The sequence below is a fragment of the Coregonus lavaretus genome (genome assembly GCF_964263955.1).
Source record: "Coregonus lavaretus genome assembly, chromosome: 30".
NCBI lineage: Eukaryota > Metazoa > Chordata > Actinopteri > Salmoniformes > Salmonidae > Coregonus > Coregonus lavaretus.
Genome location: NC_140017.1, coordinates 30,440,442 through 30,460,946, shown reverse-complemented (window position 1 = coordinate 30,460,946; position 20,505 = coordinate 30,440,442). Strand labels below are relative to the sequence as shown.

Genomic DNA, 20,505 nt, shown 5'->3' with positions numbered 1-20,505 from the left:
TATTTACTTCAGAATAATGCATATTTTGGAACATCTATTGTAAGCGATATCCAAGTGAATGGCATAGCTTTACTAGATAAGAAATTCAGTAATCGTTTTTTAAGGGATATTTTCTACAGGAATTCTATTCCTTCTGCTATATTTTATTGGGCTTCATCGTTTGATGTAAACTGGCGCCGTGCTTGGCTCACTCCACACAAATGTATGGTGACCAATAAAGTAAAGGAGATCTCCTTTAAGATTATCCATCGATTCTACCCGTGTAATAACCTGATTTCTAAATATATACCTGATGTTACTAGTGAATGCAGTTTTTGTTAACTAGAAACTGAATCTATTGAACACTTATTTTGTAATTGTTTACATAGTGAGGTGTTATGGACTGATGTACAACTATATCTTGGCAACAAAATGCATACAACCATTGAAATATCTAAGTTTGACATTATTTTACTACACTGATTCCACAATTGAAAGTCAGTATATCATAAATCTCTATTTTATTAGGAAAATATTTCATACACAAATCAAAATGTATGAAGAAAAAGGCCCTTTTTAATTTTTTTACAAATCAGATTTGGAAAACTATTTAACACTATTAAAACGTATACAAAAGAAAATGTCAAAAAACTGTATTCGTGACATGTCTATATTTGATTTGATATGTGGATTTGTGTTATTTTTAAAATATATTTTTTCTCTCTCATTTCTTTGTGTAATCCCTCTGGCTGTTCTGTTTTTTGTGTTTTACATCTTACTGTTAAATAAAATGTAAAAAAAAAAAAAAGAAAAAAAAAAGAACTACTACCAATAACTTCAGATGGCGTTAACAAATCGTGGCTTTTAAGTGGAGCGAAAAACTTTTATTATTAACACTGTAATAATTAAATGTATATGTTATACACATACAGCAACTTACTGCTTTACAAAAAAGAAAAACAATATTATCATCACATGTATTTAGTGTAGTAAATATACCTTTTTCAAATTGTACGCAAAATAGGTGAACATACAGCGTAAAAAAATAAAATTGGACCAACACTCCAGTGACAAAATATTTGCACATCAAATAAAACATGCCACATTTGAGGATATTCAACTTCACAAAACCCTTGACTGTGAATCAGAATAGTGCATGTCAACCACTCATTTAAGAGTCTATGGTTACTCGCAATATATGTCCTTGTCATCCCGATGGACACCAAGGGCCCATCCTAGATCCTGGAGGCGACTACGGAAAACTGACATGTTCTTCTGACGGTTACTCTGTTGAACTCACCCAAGCTATTTGCCCTGACAGTTGTCTAATCTTAGTGGTCACAGGGATTCAAAAACAATATTTTATATACAGTGGGGAAAAAAGTATTTAGTCAGCCACCAATTGTGCAAGTTCTCCCACTTAAAAAGATGAGAGAGGCCTGTAATTTTCATCATAGGTACACCTCAACTATGACAGACAAATTGAGAAAAGAAAAATCCAGAAAATCACATTGTAGGATTTTTAATGAATTTATTTGCAAATTATGGTGGAAAATAAGTATTTGGTCACCTAAAAACAAGCAAGATTTCTGGCTCTCACAGACCTGTAACTTCTTCTTTAAGAGGCTCCTCTGTCCTCCACTCGTTACCTGTATTAATGGCACCTGTTTGAACTTGTTATCAGTATAAAAGACACCTGTCCACAACCTCAAACAGTCACACTCCAAACTCCACTATGGCCAAGACCAAAGAGCTGTCAAAGGACACCAGAAACAAAATTGTAGACCTGCACCAGGCTGGGAAGACTGAATCTGCAATAGGTAAGCAGCTTGGTTTGAAGAAATCAACTGTGGGAGCAATTATTAGGAAATGGAAGACATACAAGACCACTGATAATCTCCCTCGATCTGGGGCTCCATGCAAGATCTCACCCCGTGGGGTCAAAATGATCACAAGAACGGTGAGCAAAAATCCCAGAACCACACGGGGGGACCTAGTGAATGCCCTGCAGAGAGCTGGGACACCAAAGTAACAAAGCCTACCATTAGTAACACACTACGCCGCCAGGGACTCAAATCCTGCAGTGCCAGACGTGTCCCCCTGCTTAAGCCAGTACATGTCCAGGCCCGTCTGAAGTTTGCTAGAGTGCATTTGGATGATCCAGAAGAGGATTGGGAGAATGTCATATGGTCAGATGAAACCAAAATAGAACTTTTTGGTAAAAACTCAACTCGTCGTGTTTGGAGGACAAAGAATGCTGAGTTGCATCCAAAGAACACCATACCTACTGTGAAGCATGGGGGTGGAAACATCATGCTTTGGGGCTGTTTTTCTGCAAAGGGACCAGGACGACTGATCCGTGTAAAGGAAAGAATGAATGGGGCCATGTATCGTGAGATTTTGAGTGAAAACCTCCTTCCATCAGCAAGGGCATTGAAGATGAAACGTGGCTGGGTCTTTCAGCATGACAATGATCCCAAACACACCGCCCGGGCAACGAAGGAGTGGCTTCGTAAGAAGCATTTCAAGGTCCTGGAGTGGCCTAGCCAGTCTCCAGATCTCAACCCCATAGAAAATCTTTGGAGGGAGTTGAAAGTCTGTGTTGCCCAGCGACAGCCCCAAAACATCACTGCTCTAGAGGAGATCTGCATGGAGGAATGGGCCAAAATACCAGCAACAGTGTGTGAAAACCTTGTGAAGACTTACAGAAAACGTTTGACCTGTGTCATTGCCAACAAAGGGTATATAACAAAGTATTGAGAAACTTTAGTTATTGACCAAATACTTATTTTCCACCATAATTTGCAAATAAATTCATTAAAAATCCTACAATGTGATTATCTGGTTTTTTTCCCTCATTTTGTCTGTCATAGTTGACGTGTACCTATGATGAAAATTACAGGCCTCTCATCTTTTTAAGTGGGAGAACTTGCACAATTGGTGGCTGACTAAATACTTTCCCCCCCACTGTATGTATGTATGTATGTATCTATATATATATATTTGGTTTCCTTGATATCTAATTGTGTAAATAGCGTTTGGTACCCTTGTTAAGTTCTGATATATATTTCAGTTTTCCCTTTACAAATATAGTCAATAACACTTGAAGACCTGTCTCTTCCTTTCCTTTCCTCATTCACTCCTTTATTCAATTGAAACGGTTTCCATGATAGTAAACTACACTTGCTTCCTTCATAAATATATTCAGGGGAAATTTGATATATCAAAAAATACCAACACAAGTACAACTAATGCTATTCCACAGAAAAGGCTGGAAACAAATTTTGCCAAATGTATGGATCAATAACTTAAATTAGAACGATGCACACATACATTTAACTGTGTCCAATCTTTTCTGCAGTGGTACACAGGGACTCAGGTATACATTTACATTTTAGTCATTTAGCAGACGCTCTTATCCAGAGCGACTTACAGAAGCAATTAGGGTTAAGTGCCTTTCTGGAGTGGTATACAGGGACTCAGGTATTAGAGGTAAAACAACCTAGAAGAAAGCCAACTGGCACTTTCGTCTAAAGCACCTTGCATTGATATTTATGGGAGATTTGCGTGCACTAATCTCAAATTAGGATTGGGCCCTTTCCTGTGAGAGGATGATGCTGTGGAAGCTGCAGAGTGCCATGTTGGGACATTAATTTGTCACAATGACATTTAAACACAACATGTAGTGGAGTGGAAAACCAAATACTAAAGATCCTCCAAGGAAAACAACATTCTCTCTCTCACACACACACAAAAGTAATCATTAAAAGCATCATTTCTAAAAACATGTTTTGAATGAATGGATATCATCATTAACCTTTCCCATAGTGCAAGCTAGTCTTTGGTGCAGTGCCCCTGGATCTGCTGCAAGGGCGTCTGGGATTGAGGTCCTGTCCCAATGACTGTTAAGTAACAGCCGTTCCCTCCCCCTCCCCAACCCTTCCATGTCTGCAGATCCCAAGGGTCAGGAATCTTGATGGTATAACAGTGTAATGGTGGGGCTTCCACCATATAGCTTCTAACCTTACTGATATGCACAAATGGAAAGGTTAGGATCAAGAGCAAGGGGAAGGGAGTGAATGACTCCTTCATACAACAAAGTCATGGCCGCCCTCATTTCCCTCACCTTTCATTTGGACATAGGACGTCATTCATAGGTAGACTTCATTCAACTAGAGAAAGAGACACCTCTGTGTGTGAACAGGAAATCAGGAGAATGTATTGACATCTTATCAAACCAGAACTTCAATATGATCAATTCAGTATCACACATCATCTTAGACAGGTGTGATCAATAGCAATATTTGGATCTATATCATGTCAATTTAAGTATCCACGTAGTTGCTATTACTGATGGGTTTTGGCATTTTTGGGGCATATTACTTAATTTTCCTAGTCACGGTTGGAACTGTAAACCAATCCAAATGCAATATAGAGAAACAATTATAAAAATCAATAAAATAAAGGCTTTCAATATTTACAAGTTTGCGCAGTTCTATCTAGTGTCTTGAAATTCATATTCATGCATGGCAAATGTTTAAAAAAGAATAGCTTCAATATTTAGTAAAGACTGTCTATCTGTACAGGTTAAATACTTTCAGGCAGCAGGGTATTATTGGTGATTGTATACTTGACGATCATGACATACAGTTAACAATGCAGCTCTAAAGAGCATTCACGTAGAGTGAACATAAGTCTCTATATAATTAGTAACTGTTATTTTCCCAAGCAAGGCTTCACTTTATTTGACACAATTATACACATCGGAAAACCCTGACGAAGGCACACCATGGATAAAACAACAACCCAATTATTATTATTATTATTAGGAATAGTTATATATCCTTTCTATACATCTATATACATAAATATGTACACAACTGGGAAGAATCAAAATGACAATGTGCATCCAAATCCAGGTTTTAAGACTGTGGTTTGAAGGTTTTGCTAACAACATGACTATCCATCTGTTGTTTGGCCATTTGGTTCACCCGGCATAGATGGAAGTGGCGACTGGCTGTTGCAGCCTTGCTGTGAGGAGGCGGTGTGAAGGCGGTAGTAGGGTTGGTTTGGAGTAGACTGTGGGGTTGAAGCTGAGGCAAGAGCCTGTCCTTCATTATACAGGTTCAAAATCCCTCCGTTCTTTCCCTCCTGGGCACGATGTCATAATGGTCCAACATCTATGCCGGGTGGACCACATTGATTCGCCCAGTCATCTTCCTATGTCACCAATGCAGCAGTCACCAAACATCATGTTGTCCAGTTCTTACACTGAATACGTTATATATGTAACTGATATCTGGATTCTTTGAGAATTCAACAGACAAAGAGCAAAAAAAAATCAAGATGATTACTGAATGGCTTATTTCGTTCATCTTATTTCAGTCACCTTGACAGTTTCAGTCCTTTTAATGGCCAAAAATAAATTTAAAAAATCCTGGACCACATTTCTGAATGGAAATAACAACTTAATCCATCCGAAGTCATCTCTCATGTTGCAATACTCCAGATGCCTGACAACCAAAGGAACACAGAGACAAACGCAGCTACTTCTCCAATACAACCCTGATCCTCAGGTTGACTTGACCATCCATCACAGAACAAAATGAAGGGTAAAAAGAGGAGTGCAGCAAGGTGTGTGGCACGGTGGGCAAGGAGGGGCCTTTGGATGGCTATTGTTCTCTCCATCTCTTTCTATCTCTTTGTCTCATACTATCTTCTTGATGCTAGGCCTTTTGAAGCTGCCCGCGCTGCGCTGTTTCTGCACCTGACTAGCAGAGCCATGGCGGATCCGTCCACTGGTGGAGAGCGCCGCGCTGGGGGAGAGCTGCACATTCTCCTTATCCACGCCTGGACAGAGGGAAGAAGAGAATAGAGAGGGAAGACGAGAAGGGAGGGGAGAGAGTCATTCTCAGTGACTCAGATTCAATACCACTGTTGAACAGCAGATGGCGCTGTGCCATAGCTTTGGTATAAAACTAAAGGCATATTCTCACCCTGAATGAACTCAACATCTCCAGGCTCCACTACATTGTCAGACAGAGAGCACAAGTTACCCTCTAAAACAGCCTTTTATTATTGAATAGGGATTCTGCCCCCAGCCCCTTATTAGTTTCTTACAACTACACCAGCACAAACAACAATATTACTAACTGATTACTCTTTGTGTGGCAGTGGGTGGCAGATTTTAAGTTGCTATTCTGGCACTGGATACAGTTAGTGGGTTTCTCACACTCACTTTCACATTGGATTAGTTATTTTGGTGTTTTTTACTGAGGGGGATGAGGTTGCTTGACCTTTGGGGTCACAAGGTCAAAGAGGAAGAGTACCTGGGAGGAGGAGGTGTGGCGCAAAAACAGCTGACTTAGAGAAAGGCAGAGAGGCTTTACAGAGAGAGAGAAAGAAAGAGACAGAGGGAGAGAAACAAGAATGAATGACCACAGCAACTGAGGAGAAAGTTGAGAAACACATTAAAACAAGGGTAACAGAACAAAAACAGGAAGAGAATGAGTCAAATACACTGAATGAAAAAATTAACAACAGACGGCAAGATGGATCTTTAGCATTGACATGAAGGAATTAAGACACTTCAATGAGGTGGTTTTCAGATTAAATGGTTTTCAGATACAGACAGTTGAAAAGAAACCAGAAACAGAGTGTAACGCAAAGACAATACCTGGTGGTGTTTTAATGGCATGAATAACTGTATGAAAGGCTACTAAGAATGAAATGTATATTTTTCTGTGGAAAGGCTAACAATATATTACATCTACTTCAGCAATATAGTACTGATACATAGCACTAATAATACAATCAATTTATTCTAGAAGTAATAACAAAAACACTGGTATTAGCTAGGTGATTCTAAAAGCTAGCAGCTAGCATAGTGAGAACAGCAGACAGAAATGGTCAAGTGATGCGAGTTACCACAGTATGCAAACTATAGGCTCGGGCTGGGGCTAGCGTTAGCGGCCCAGGGAGGCTCTATGGTTGTGATTTGTACCAGATGTTTTCGTTGGCGTCGTCTCGTCCGACGGCTTGGGATGGGACAGAGTTGGGGACCGTCTATAGACTACACCACCACACCACATCGAGTAGAGCATGATGGGGATGTTACACACAGACCAGACCCAGAAAGAGAGCGAGGGGATTAGAGTTCATTGCTGAGAGCAAGAAAGAAAGCACGACAGACAGTAGACACATGCAACATAGAAACAAAATGTCTGAGATGTTTGATGGTGTTAACTAGGTACCCCTGCCTTTCCTCCCCCTGCATATTTCAAACACTATATTTCAGCATTTGTCCAAGTCATTTAGTTGTTTTTGGCAATAGTTAAAATCTTGCAGTGCTTTTCTGACATCTTGCAACATGTGATATATTTAGTGCACAGCAGCATCATCATATTGTGAGAAGAGATATCAGCACAAGTGACAGATTCGACACAGAGAATGCAAGCGGTAGACCTAGAAATAACCCACAGCAACAGCACCCACAGACACTTCGCTTGCCTCTAGATACTTAACACAACACCTTACATCGGTAGGACTCAACCTGTATCATAAGTAGGATGTTAGTGGTGTATTTGTGTGTCGGCCTGTATGTATAAATGGGGTGTGTGTGTCTGTGTGTGCTCTAGGGGCACTGGTCTGCAGTTGACCATGTGCTACTCCCAGGGTGGATCAATAAAGATTGTGTCCACGCGTGTATACTATGCTAACCTGGGGAGTGCTGCGAGGTGGCCAGGGAGGTCATGGAGTTGGAGAGGTTGAGGTTAGCGGTGATGCTGAGCTGGCTCTGGGTGACAGGGGGGTAGGGGGAGGTGGGGGTACGGAGCTGCTCCTCGCTCCTCTCCTCCTCTGTACCAGGCAGGTAGCGGTCAATCAAGGCCTCCAGGAACTTCACAATCAGCTCAGCGTAGTCTGGGATCTGAGTTTGCTGATGGTTAGACATGGGATGGAGAGAGGAGGAGGAGGGAATAGAGGTAGAAAGGGAGAAAGAGGCAGAAAAGGAGATGTCAGGTAGGGCGGTGGGTATAGGGCGGTGGATATAGGGGGGTGGGTATAGGGCGGTGGGTATAGGGCGGTGGGTATAGGGCGGTGGGTATAGGGGGGTGGGTATAGGGCGGTGGGTATAGGGGGGTGGGTATAGGGGGGTGGGTATAGGGGGGTGGGTATAGGGGGGTGGGTATAGGGCGGTGGAATAGAGAACAAAATAAAAACAAGAAAGAGAGAGAGTGTGAGGGGAACATGGGCCAACAAATATCACAGTCTAACAGTTTAATATCTCCTTGAGCTAAATCACAGGAGACATTGATCCTCAGCCTTTGGCAAGGCTTTAATACATTGTTTCCTGACTGACATTCCCCCAAACAAACAGATGGCAAATGGCACCTTTTGTTTGTTGAAGCGAGGGATAATGGGTACACAGTGAAAACAGAGAGTCTAAGAGCACCTACAAGCTTCAAAGGGACACGTATTCTGTAGTGATGGGGAAGGGGGGGATCGATACAGCTACATATCGGGATATTTCTGCAGCAGACATATGGTGAGCAATACTGTATGTTAGGAACATCGAATCGCAATAAAATCACAGTATTGAATCACAATACATATAGAATAGTGAGAATCACAATACATATAGAATAGTGAGAATCACAATACATATAGAATAGTGAGAATCACAATACATATAGAATAGTGAAAATCACAATACATATCGGCACCTAAGTATCGTGATAATATCGTATCGTGAAGTCCCTGGCAATTCCCAGCCATAGTATTATGCCCTCTGAGGAGTAAAAATAGGCAGTGACCGAACAGTTCTGCATTTTATATAATACACATTAGATATAATACACAGTCATTTAGCAGACGTTTTGATCCAAAGTGATTTACAATCAACATGTATTCATATATACAGTTGAAGTCGGAAGTTTACATACACCTTAGCCAAATACATTTAAACTCAGTTTTTCATCAATCCTGATATTTAATCCTAGTAAAAATTCCCTGTCTTAGGTCAGTTAGGATCACCACTTGATTTTAAGAATGTGAAACGTCAGAAGAGAGAATGATTTATTTCAGCTTGTATTTATTTCATCACATTCCCAGTGGGTCAGAAGTTTACATACACTCAATTAGTATTTGGTAGCATTGCCTTTAAATTGTTTAACTTGGGTCAAACGTTTTTGGGTAGCCTTCCACAAGCTTCCCACAATAAGTTGGGTGAATTTTGGCCCATTCCTCCTGACAGAGCTGGTGTAACTGAGTCAGGTTTGTAGGCCTCCTAGCTCACACACGCTTTTTCAGTTCTGCCCACAAATGTTCTATAGGATTGAGGTCAGGGCTTTGCGATGGCCACTCCAATACCTTGACTTTGTTGTTCTTAAGCCATTTTGCCACAACTTTGGAAGTATGCTTGGGGTCGTTGTCTATTTGGAAGACCCATTTGCGACCAAGCTTTAACTTCCTGACTGATGTTTTGAGATGTTGCTTCAATATATCCACATAATTGTCCTTCCTCATGATGCCATCTATTTTGTGAAGTGCACCAGTCCCTCCTGCAGCAAAGCACCCCCACAGCATGATGCTGCCACACCCGTGCTTCACGTATGAGATGGTGTTCTTCGGCTTGCAAGCGACTGATAAAGGAATGTGTGAGTGAGATATGACTACAATGTCACACCCTCATCTAAACTAATAATGTATGACTAATCCCAAAACACACAAGGAAAGGGGAGTGAAAGGCTTGCAGGATATTGTGTGTGTGTGTGTGTGTGACCTGATGGTCAGGAGAGCAGTTTTCCAGTGGAAAACTACAGCCCGCCTAAAGAGGGGTGGGATTTTTCCTCTGACGTGTGCATATAAAAATATTGTACGACCATTTTGTTTTAGAACGTTCTCATGAATAATGCCTGATGATTGTATGCTGGGCTGCTTGGTCTGATTATTAGAGATTTACAACCTCTGGGATACAGACTGAGTAATAAGTTCATTTTTGAAACATTGGGATAGAAATTCTCGTAACAGCGACCCCCTTTTTTATTTTGTATTTAAAAAAAATTTGGGGGGGGGGGGGTGGATCAGCTTAATATTGCAGATAGATTGTATCTTCTATCAATGTATTGTCTGCATCACTTCCAATCCCCCATGTTTTTTATATATATACTCCCCTTTATTACTTTTCAACCCCGCCATCCTTTCCCTACTTGGAGTAAATTAGTGAACAACAATGCCCAGGCCTCTACTTCCGGTCTATACTTACTATCTACACCTTATGGACACAGTTAATTTTACAATAATTATATTATATTATATATATATATATATATATATATATATATATATATATATATATATATATATATACAGCACTCCCCTGCTGATTTTGTACGTTTGCCCACTGACAAAGAAATTATCAGTCTATAATTTTAATGGTAGGTTTATTTGAACAGTGAGAGACAGAATAACAACAAAAAAATCCAGAAAAACGCATGTCAAAAATGTTATAAATTGATTTGCATTTTAATGAGGGAAATAAGTATTTGACCCCCTCTCAATAAGAAAGATTTCTGGCTCCCAGGTGTCTTTTATACAGGTAACGAGCTGAGATTAGGAGCACACTCTTAAAGGGAGTGCTCCTAATCTCAGCTTTTTACCTGTATAAAAGACACCTGTCCACAGAAGCAATCAATCAATCAGATTCCAAACTCTCCACCATGGCCAAGACCAAAGAGCTCTCCAAGGATGTCTGGGACAAGATTGTAGACCTACACAAGGCTGGAATGGGCTACAAGACCATCGCCAAGCAGCTTGTTGAGAAGGTGACAACAGTTGGTGGGATTATTAGCAAATGGAAGAAACACAAAATAACTGTCAATCTCCCTCGGCCTGGGGCTCCATGCAAGATCTCACCTGGTGGAGTTGCAATGATCATGAGAACGGTGAGGAATCAGCCCAGAACTACACGGGAGGATCTTGTCAATGATCTCAAGGCAGCTGGGACCATAGTCACCAAGAAAACAATTGGTAACACACTACGCCGTGAAGGACTGAAATCCTGCAGCAGCTGCAAGGTCCCCCTGCTCAAGAAAGCACATATACAGGCCCGTCAGAAGTTTGCCAATGAACATCTGAATGATTCAGAGGAGAACAGGGTGAAAGTGTTGTGGTCAGATGAGACCAAAATCGAGCTCTTTGGCATCAACTCAACTCGCCGTGTTTGGAGGAGGAGGAATGCTGCCTATGACCCCAAGAACACCATCCACACCGTCAAACATGGAGGTGGAAACATTATGCTTTGGAAACATTATGCTTCACCGCATCAAAGGGACGATGGACGGGGCCACGTACCGTCAAATCTTGGTTGAGAACCTCCTTCCCTCAGCCAGGGCAATGAAAATGGGTCGTGGATGGGTATTCCAGCATGACAATGACCCAAAACACACGGCCAAGGCAACAAAGGAGTGGCTCAAGAAGAAGCACACTAAGGTCCTGGAGTGGCCTAGCCAGTCTCCAGACCTTAATCCCATAGAAAATCTGTGGAGGGAGCTGAAGGTTCGAGTTGCCAAACGTCAGCCTCGAAAACTTAATGACTTGGAGAAGATCTGCAAAGAGGAGTGGGACATAATCCCTCCTGAGATGTGTGCAAACCTGGTGGCCAACTACAAGAAACGTCTGACCTCTGTGATTGCCAACAAGGGTTTTGCCACCAAGTACTAAGTCATGTTTTGTAGAGGGGTCAAATACTTATTTCCCTCATTAAAATGCAAATCAATTTATAACATTTTTGACATGTGTTCTTCTGGATTTATTTAGTTGTTATTCTGTCTCTCACTGTTCAAATAAACCTACCATTAAAACTCGTTACCTGTATTAATGGCACCTGTTTGAACTTGTTATCAGTATAAAAGACACCTGTCCACAACCTCAAACAGTCACACTCCAAACTCCACTATGGCCAAGACCAAAGAGCTGTCAAAGGACACCAGAAACAAAATTGTAGACCTGCACCAGGCTGGGAAGACTGAATCTGCAATAGGTAAGCAGCTTGGTTTGAAGAAATCAACTGTGGGAGCAATTATTAGGAAATGGAAGACATACAAGACCACTGATAATCTCCCTCGATCTGGGGCTCCACGCAAGATCTCTCCCCGTGGGGTCAAAATTATCACAAGAACGGTGAGCAAAAATCCCAGAACCACACGGGGGGACCTAGTGAATGACCTGCAGAGAGCTGGGACCAAAGTAACAAAGCCTACCATACCATACTTTTTTCCCCACACTGTATATAATTTATTTATTTTTGCTCCTGAACTTCTTCTACTCTCAACCTCTCCGATCATTTTCATGATGTCCATCCAATTTGCTTCTATATGCCATATCTTTCTAACTGTGCTCTTTCCCAAAAGCTCCCAACATACAACCTATATACTTATTATGGACACAGTATGCTTACATTATTAGCTATCTTTGTTATTATTTGTTGTTATTTGTTATTAGCCCCATCCTTCAACTCTATTCAATACCTCCCATCTACAGTGGGGGAAAAAAGTATTTAGTCAGCCACCAATTGTGCAAGTTCTCCCACTTAAAAAGATGAGAGAGCCCTGTAATTTTCATCATAGGTACACGTCAACTATGACAGACAAAATGAGGGGAAAAAAATCCAGAAAATCACATTGTAGGATTTTTAATGAATTTATTTGCAAATTATGGTGGAAAATAAGTATTTGGTCAATAACTAAAGTTTCTCAATACTTTGTTATATACCCTTTGTTGGCAATGACACAGGTCAAACGTTTTCTGTAAGTCTTCACAAGGTTTTCACACACTGTTGCTGGTATTTTGGCCCATTCCTCCATGCAGATCTCCTCTAGAGCAGTGATGTTTTGGGGCTGTCGCTGGGCAACACGGACTTTCAACTCCCTCCAAAGATTTTCTATGGGGTTGAGATCTGGAGACTGGCTAGGCCACTCCAGGACCTTGAAATGCTTCTTACGAAGCCACTCCTTCGTTGCCCGGGCGGTGTGTTTGGGATCATTGTCATGCTGAAAGACCCAGCCACGTTTCATCTTCAATGCCCTTGCTGATGGAAGGAGGTTTTCACTCAAAATCTCACGATACATGGCCCCATTCATTCTTTCCTTTACACGGATCAGTCGTCCTGGTCCCTTTGCAGAAAAACAGCCCCAAAGCATGATGTTTCCAACCCCCATGCTTCACAGTAGGTATGGTGTTCTTTGGATGCAACTCAGCATTCTTTGTCCTCCAAACACGACGAGTTGAGTTTTTACCAAAAAGTTATATTTTGGTTTCATCTGACCATATGACATTCTCCCAATCCTCTTCTGGATCATCCAAATGCACTCTAGCAAACTTCAGACAGGCCTGGACATGTACTGGCTTAAGCAGGGGGACACGTCTGGCACTGCAGGATTTGAGTCCCTGGCGGCGTAGGGATTTCTTTTTCTCAATTTGTCTGTCATAGTTGACGTGTACCTATGATGAAAATTACAGGCCTCTCTCATCTTTTTAAGTGGGGGAACTTGCACAATTGGTGGCTGACTAAATACTTTTTTTCCGCACTGTATCTCTTAACACCATCCATATAGGATTTCTATTTGCCATATATATTTCAACCGTACTGTGATGTTTTGCAAAAGTTCTGAACCTTTCTATTCTCATTGCTTCTACAGATTGTGAATTAAAAATAAACATTTTTGCTAAAAGTATTATTATATTATTGATCGATTGACTATGACTTTTCAGATCACCCAGTAATGCTATCTGCAAGGTTAGCTCCAGGTAAATATTGCAATCCTTTAGCCATTCCTGGACCTGTGTCCAAAAACAAGCTACAAATGGACAGAACCAAAACAAATGATCTAATGATTCTGTCTCTTCACAGCAAAATCTGCAGAGCTGGGAAGATTGTATCCCCCATATAAATAACATTCTATTGGTAGCAAGAATTTTATATAATAATTGAAATTGAAAGATTCAAATTTTTGAATCCGGTGTCGTTTTGCGTGTCAGTTCATAAACACTATGCCATGGGATCGGTACGTCAAAGACCTCTTCCCAACTATTTTGCAATCTATATGGGACGGCTGTCAATCCTTTGTTCCTTAAGTGAAACTGATATACTTTTTTATTTATCACAGTTTCCCCTTAACCAAATTATGTTCTTTAATGCAAGGCCGACAGACAAGTTCCTTACTTTCTCCCCCTTCCACTTTCCTCTTCCACTTTTGCGGTAAGGCTGCAATTATTTGGTTGTAATTTTGGGTAGAGCAGACATCCATATGTTTTTGTTAGCTGCATGTGCGACATAACTCCACCAGTCCTACCGATGATATCATTTACGAAGATTATACCTTTTTTAAACATTCTGTCAAAAAATAAATGTTTTTTGTCAATTAGTATATTTGAATTCAACCACAATATTTGTTGCATTATTTGTTCTGTCGTTTCTGGAGGATTAAATTGAAATTGCAACCAACTTTCTATGGCTTGTTTTAGAAATAGTGATATTTGGGAGATGATTTCCTTTTCAAATAACTGCAAATGAGCTGTTATAATCTGAATAAAGGGAAAAGGGCATGTCTTCAACATTGGGTGAGACAATCTTACTAATTTGCTTGAGAACCAGTTCGGATTTAAGTATAACTTTTGTAGGACTGAAGCTTTTAGTGATAGGTCTAATGCTTTAATATTTAATAATTTCTGTCCTCCGAATTCATATTCATTATATAAATATGCCCTTTTAATTTTGTCTGGCTTGCCGTTCCAAATAAAATTGAATAGTTTTTTCTCATATAATTTAAAAAACAGCGACCCCCTTTTTCCTCCAAACATAACGATGGTCATTATGGCCAAACAGTTCTATTTTTGTTTCATCAGACCAGAGGACATTTCTCCAAAAAGTACGATCTTTGTCCCCATGTGCAGTTGCAAACCGTAGTCTGGCTTTTTTATGGCGGTTTTGGAGCAGTGGCTTCTTCCTTGCTGAGCGGCCTTTCAGGTTATGTCGATTTAGGACTCGTTTTACTGTGGATATAGATACTTTTGTACCGGTTTCCTCCAGCATCTTCACAAGGTCCTTTGCTGTTGTTCTGGGATTGATTTGCACTTTTCGCACCAAAGTATGTTCATCTCTAGGAGACAGAACGCGTCTCCTTCCTGAGCGGTATGACGGCTGCGTGGTCCCATGGTGTTTATACTTGCGTACTATTGTTTGTACAGATGAACGTGGTAACTTCAGGCGTTTGGAAATTGCTCCCAAGGATGAACCAGATTTGTGGAGGTCTACCATTTTTTTTCTGAGGTCTTGGCTGATTTCTGTTGATTTTCCCATGATGTCAAGCAAAGAGGCACTGAGTTTGAAGGTAGGCCTTGAAATACATCCACAGGTACACCTCCAATTGACTCAAATTATGTAAATTAGCCTATCAGAAGCTTCTAAAGCCATGACATCATTTTCTGAGAGAGAGAGAGAGAAAGAGAGAGAGAGAGAGAGAGAGAGAGAGAGAGAGAAAGAGAAGGATGTCCAATAAATCTTGGGGCAATCGGCCGGCTCCCTGGCAAGGCTGTAATTGCTTACCGGGGCTGAATTCTTCCAGCACGGCCGCACTGCCTTGGGGAGAATGAAAGGAAAATATGAGGGCAATGAATCATACCTTTGAGAAGGGTCCGGCAAACCTCCAAAGTCCGTTGAAGCCGAAGCCTATGTGTGTGTGTGAGAGAGAGAGAGCGAGAGCGAGAGAGAGAGAGAGAGAGAGAGAGAGAGAAAGTAATGGAGGGAGAAAGGTATCATTGGCAAAGTTATACTGCTAAAGAAGAAAACACTCCATAACATTCAGGGGAGAGGGCGAGATAGAAAGGGAGGGGGCAGAGAGAGATGAAGGATGGGAGATGAGATGTAGAGGAGGAGATAGGGACTGAGACAGACAGAGCGAGACAGAGAGAGAGAGAGAGAGAGAGAGATGAAGAATGAGAGAGGTAGCGAAGGAGATGGGGACAGAGACAGACAGAGAGAGAGAGAGAGAGAGAGAGAGAGCGAGAGAGAGAGAGAGAGAGAAAGAAAGAGAGAAAGGTAGAGGGCAGAGAGAGATGGATGATGGGAGATGAGGTAGAGGAGATGGGAACTGAGAGACAGAGAGAGAGGAGAGAGATGGGTAGAGCAGGCCTGTAGATTACTGTACATACTCTGTAGATAGGAGGGTTGGTATTGTGGAGGAGACTCTTCATGGTAGACCACACTTTGAACAATGCCATGCACTGGGTTCAGCAGGTTGGTATCCTGGCACATAGACAGCAGCGTGTTGATCTTAGAGTCCAGAAGGTTGTGGCTGAGGAGAGGAGGACACACAAAGATAAACATCAGCTTGGTAGGTAGGCTCCATAATCATTACAGACGCAACACACTTTCCCAGTGGCCCTGTCAACATATATCATGACAGGACTCAAACACACTGGTGAATAACTAGCCCTCATACGAGATAGTTCTCAAGTTAATCTATATTTTGAACCCGTGAAATTTTTGCTTGTATACAGCTACTTCAACTATAACTACAAACAGCCGCCCACATTGAAAGTACATCTATATAGCCAGGTAAACCACACTACAACTCCCATGATCCATTTGGAGCAGGACAGGCCTCTTCTCCTCAGAAGATCATTGGGACTTCCCTCCCTCCAAAAAACCTATTGGTCTTCCCTCCCCCCCAAAAAACAACCATCTTGGGCCAAAACAGCTTTCAAGCACTCAAATAATTTCCCCAGGTTTTCTCCAGTCTCTAGATTTGCTTATGGAAAAGCAGGCCCTTAGGCTATGTATTTGGTATTTTCGGGCATGTTTACTTACACGACGGGAAAGACCTTTGGGAAGACGACGCTAGCTTCAGCTAGATACTCGTACAGGATCCTCTGGTCAAAGTCGTCTGTGGTGTACTTGACCTGGGTGGCCTTGGACACATAAACAGAGAGCATACATTTACAGACTGAACCAGTTATATACAGTAGAAAGCTGTATGCTACAGTGCATTCGGAAAGTATTCAGACCCCTTGACCTTTTCCACATTTTGTTGATTGATGAGGGGGGAAAAAACTATTTAATCCATTTTAGAATAAGGCTGTAACATAACAAAATGTGGAAAAAGCCAAGGGGTATTTTCCGAATGCACTGTTTGTTGCTGCCTCCCGATGTGCATTCCATTCATGATGACTAATTGGACCCTAGCAGTAACTAGTGGTCCACCAAGTATGTGCTACATGTACTGTATGTCCAGTGCGTATGTTACATATGTTTTGATTATATTATGACCCGCTTTATAAGTTTATCCTATTTTGCCAGGTGTGAGTTTGTGTGTGTGTTCATCCTCTCACCAGGACAGTGAGCAGCAGGGCCTGGACTTTGGGGTCGGTCAGCACCTCCTCGTCCAATAGAACGTTGGACTCTGTCACAGACACCTTGCGGAGGTGGGAGTGGCCCATTCTTTGGCTGTCTATCTCATAGTCGTTCTCCACCACGCACCTCACCTTAGGCGGGGTGGTGACGCCAGATTCCATCTCTGGTCTCTTTGGTGCTTTGGAGTCAGATATCAGGTGATCAAAACTCTTCCTGGTGCCTGGAGAAATACACCACAGACAGACAGTGTAGAGCTAATGATTGAAGAGGGTGAGGAGAGGGTCTAGGGGATAAGGTGGTGACATGAGATGTCCATCTTACAGTACTCTTACATCAGCTGTGTATTTCTTGCCGGACATGAGACGCAACTGACACTGTAGTCAATGCTGCCTGGCGCAGCAGTATAAAAACAATGCTAAGCGGAACACTTAGACAACATTAGCAGTGTAGTTTAGCAGCAATGTTATAGTTACCCAGCAGCTTCTTGGTGTTGGCATGGGAGGCCTGGCCCATGTCCAGGCTCATGGACTTGCGTGTACGGGGGCTGATCTGCCCCACCGTGGGGTAGTAGGCATTCAGATAGCGCTCTGACACCTTTGGGGATGCCCACAGCTGGCACTCTCTCAGTGTCCTGAAGGGAGGAGATGGGGGCCACAGGTAAGGAAATAACTCTTCAAGCTTGATGGTAAAGATATTTACCAACAACAGGTATTACAGAAAATGACTGATGCAACTTTGGATAAAGGAAAATGGGATTTGTCTTTAGCTAAAGTTGAAACCTATTCCGGTTCAAAATGTATGATGTAGAGTGCGCCTCACCTGCAGCTGGGGTCAGTGTGGTGCAGAGAGTAGGTATCCATGGGAACGTTCTCCATGGCCATCTCAGACAGCAGCAGAGACTTCCTGTGTTTTAGACTGCAGCGACTACGCACCTCCTCTGACACGGTGAGCAGGGCTGCACACAGACACACACCAGAGCAGGGTGAAATGTTCCCATCATTGCAGAAACATTAATGAATAGAGGCGACAATTCCTTATTCGACATGTTTTTTGTTATTTATTTTATTTGTACTTTTATGTATTCAGGGTGGCCCAATTGACACCAGCGTCTCATTCACAATGGTGCCCTGAGTACAAACATTTTAAAATGAACATTCCAAATAAAACAAAAAAAATACAAATAAACTACAAGGTACAATTACAATACTACACTTTCAACAAATAAACCATTACATCAATGGAAACAACTGCAATCCTCAATTAATTAATTTAACACCAGAGTCCTAAACTGCCCTAGCGGCACCAAGGAATTTTCCAACAATGGGGGGCACTACAAGACAGACCATCAGATCTGTTTTACAAATCATGTTTCTAAAGCAACGCACTGCTCGCTATCCAAAAAGCACATTGCAGGTCCAGTGAGTTGACAAAAAATGGAGGTCTGGTGAGTCAACACAAAGTGTGGGTGAATGGAGTCAGTGTGTAGGACTGTGACTGGAACTGACCTGCCAGGTAGGCCACGCTTTGGGTGTTGACCTCAAACTTATCACAGTTGAGGTGTTTTCCCACCAGGGCCAGCAGCGTGTGGAGGATACGCACCGTCCGAGCCACCGTGGTGGGGGACGGGTGTCTGTAGCCTTCACATAGACACACACACACACGCACGCACACACACACGCACAAAGGAGAAGGGAAACAGAGTCTCACGTTAGTCATAGCCATACACCACTCCACTGATAGCTTGGTAGATTTTAGCATGGCCACATTCATTCAACACAGTTAACATTAGAACACATTAAGGCCTACAGACTACACAACATTAAATGCAGCTAGTGACAAGTACAGACTACAGAGACAAGTGGAAACACCAACAATTGCTGCCAAGCTCTTTGTCACTGCAGGACAAGGACACATTGTCAATAGAGCCTGTTTGAGTCTCCGACTGAGTGGGGAAGACAGATTTTCATCAGTGGCTCGGCAAGTCAGGCCAATGTCTTTCGTATATCCTTTATCTAGGTAGATTAGACCCAAACATTTTCTGAATGTTTACTTAAGCGATATTGACAGAGAAGCCACAGTTTATATGATATGCAGTACTGTCACAGGAAGGGGAGTTGCTAGGGCCGAGATGCAGTCAAGTGCCCTGTGCTCTCTCCCTTACCTTTGAGCAGGTGTCCCACCAGTGCGAAGTTGAAGTTGGAGCTGAAGTTGAGGCCCACAAAGTGGTCCATCTGTTTACAATGCCACTCCAGAGGACGCCTGATCTCCATAAACACCTCCTCTGGACTCTTGATTGGAGGATGGGGGGGAGAGGGAGGAGATGGAGGAGAAATGTAGAAACAAATAAATATGGTCATTTAGCGGCTACTTTACACATATTCAGCATATAAATAGTGTCAATATGTGAATGTTTCATTCATTTTTGTAATTGAACTGAAAGTGAGCGTCTGTGTGTGTCTTTCTGTCTGTCACCTTGTCGTTGAAGACTCGCAGGCTGTCCAGAGTGTGTAGGTTCTGCTCTAGCAGGGCCGTCCCAGCAGAGTACAGGTTGACTTCATCCAGCTGCAGCACAGCTACAGCCACCCAGAACACTGCCGTGTGCATGGGGGAGTCCTGGATGTTCACAGGGTATAACCATGAGGTTACACACATTATATACGGGAACAGCATCAAGCACATTAAGACAACAAAGAAGAAATCTAGCCTTTCTCTATGATTCCAAATTGTTATTAAAAATCACGAACCAACAACTTACAGCTGGCTTCTTTATCGAATATTATAAACAGGGTGGTTCGAGCCCTGAATGCTGATTGGCTGACAGCCATAGTATATCAGACCGTATACCACAGGTATGACTAAACAGTGCTCTAATTACATTGGTAACCAGTTTATAATAGCAATAAGGCACCTTGGGGGTTTGTGGTATATGGCTAATATACCACTGCTAAGGGCTGTATCCAGGCACTCCGCGTTGCGTCGTGCTTATGAACAGCCCTTAGCAGTGGTATATTGTCCATATACCACACCCCCTCGGGCCTTATTGCTTAAGTAGAACACAAGCATTTTGCTGCACCTGTGATAACATCTGCAAATATGTGTACATAACCAATAAACTT

General features: G+C 42.0%; 1 protein-coding gene across 3 annotated transcripts in view; it reads right to left on the bottom strand.

Annotated features, from left to right (window-relative positions):
• Positions 1 to 4,702: 4,702 nt before the first annotated feature.
• Positions 4,703 to 20,505, bottom strand: part of LOC311105590 (neurofibromin-like) — a 91,531-nt gene continuing 75,728 nt past the window's right edge. Inside the window, exons 44-55 of one of the 3 annotated variants that reach the window (XM_084147784.1) lie at positions 19,862 to 20,002; positions 19,551 to 19,677; positions 18,895 to 19,026; positions 18,209 to 18,344; positions 17,863 to 18,020; positions 17,368 to 17,609; positions 16,847 to 16,947; positions 16,189 to 16,331; positions 15,660 to 15,706; positions 7,699 to 7,915; positions 6,309 to 6,362; positions 4,709 to 5,829 (exon numbers count right to left, since the gene is read on the bottom strand). In XM_084147784.1, coding sequence (XP_084003910.1) covers positions 5,687 to 5,829; positions 6,309 to 6,362; positions 7,699 to 7,915; positions 15,660 to 15,706; positions 16,189 to 16,331; positions 16,847 to 16,947; positions 17,368 to 17,609; positions 17,863 to 18,020; positions 18,209 to 18,344; positions 18,895 to 19,026; positions 19,551 to 19,677; positions 19,862 to 20,002 — 1,641 coding nt within the window. In that variant the 3' untranslated portion in view covers positions 4,709 to 5,686. Of the gene's footprint in view, positions 5,830 to 6,228; positions 6,363 to 7,698; positions 7,916 to 15,659; positions 15,707 to 16,188; positions 16,332 to 16,846; positions 16,948 to 17,367; positions 17,610 to 17,862; positions 18,021 to 18,208; positions 18,345 to 18,894; positions 19,027 to 19,550; positions 19,678 to 19,861; positions 20,003 to 20,505 lie in introns of those variants that run through there. The other 2 variants (XM_084147782.1, XM_084147783.1) reach the window with 2 other exon arrangements.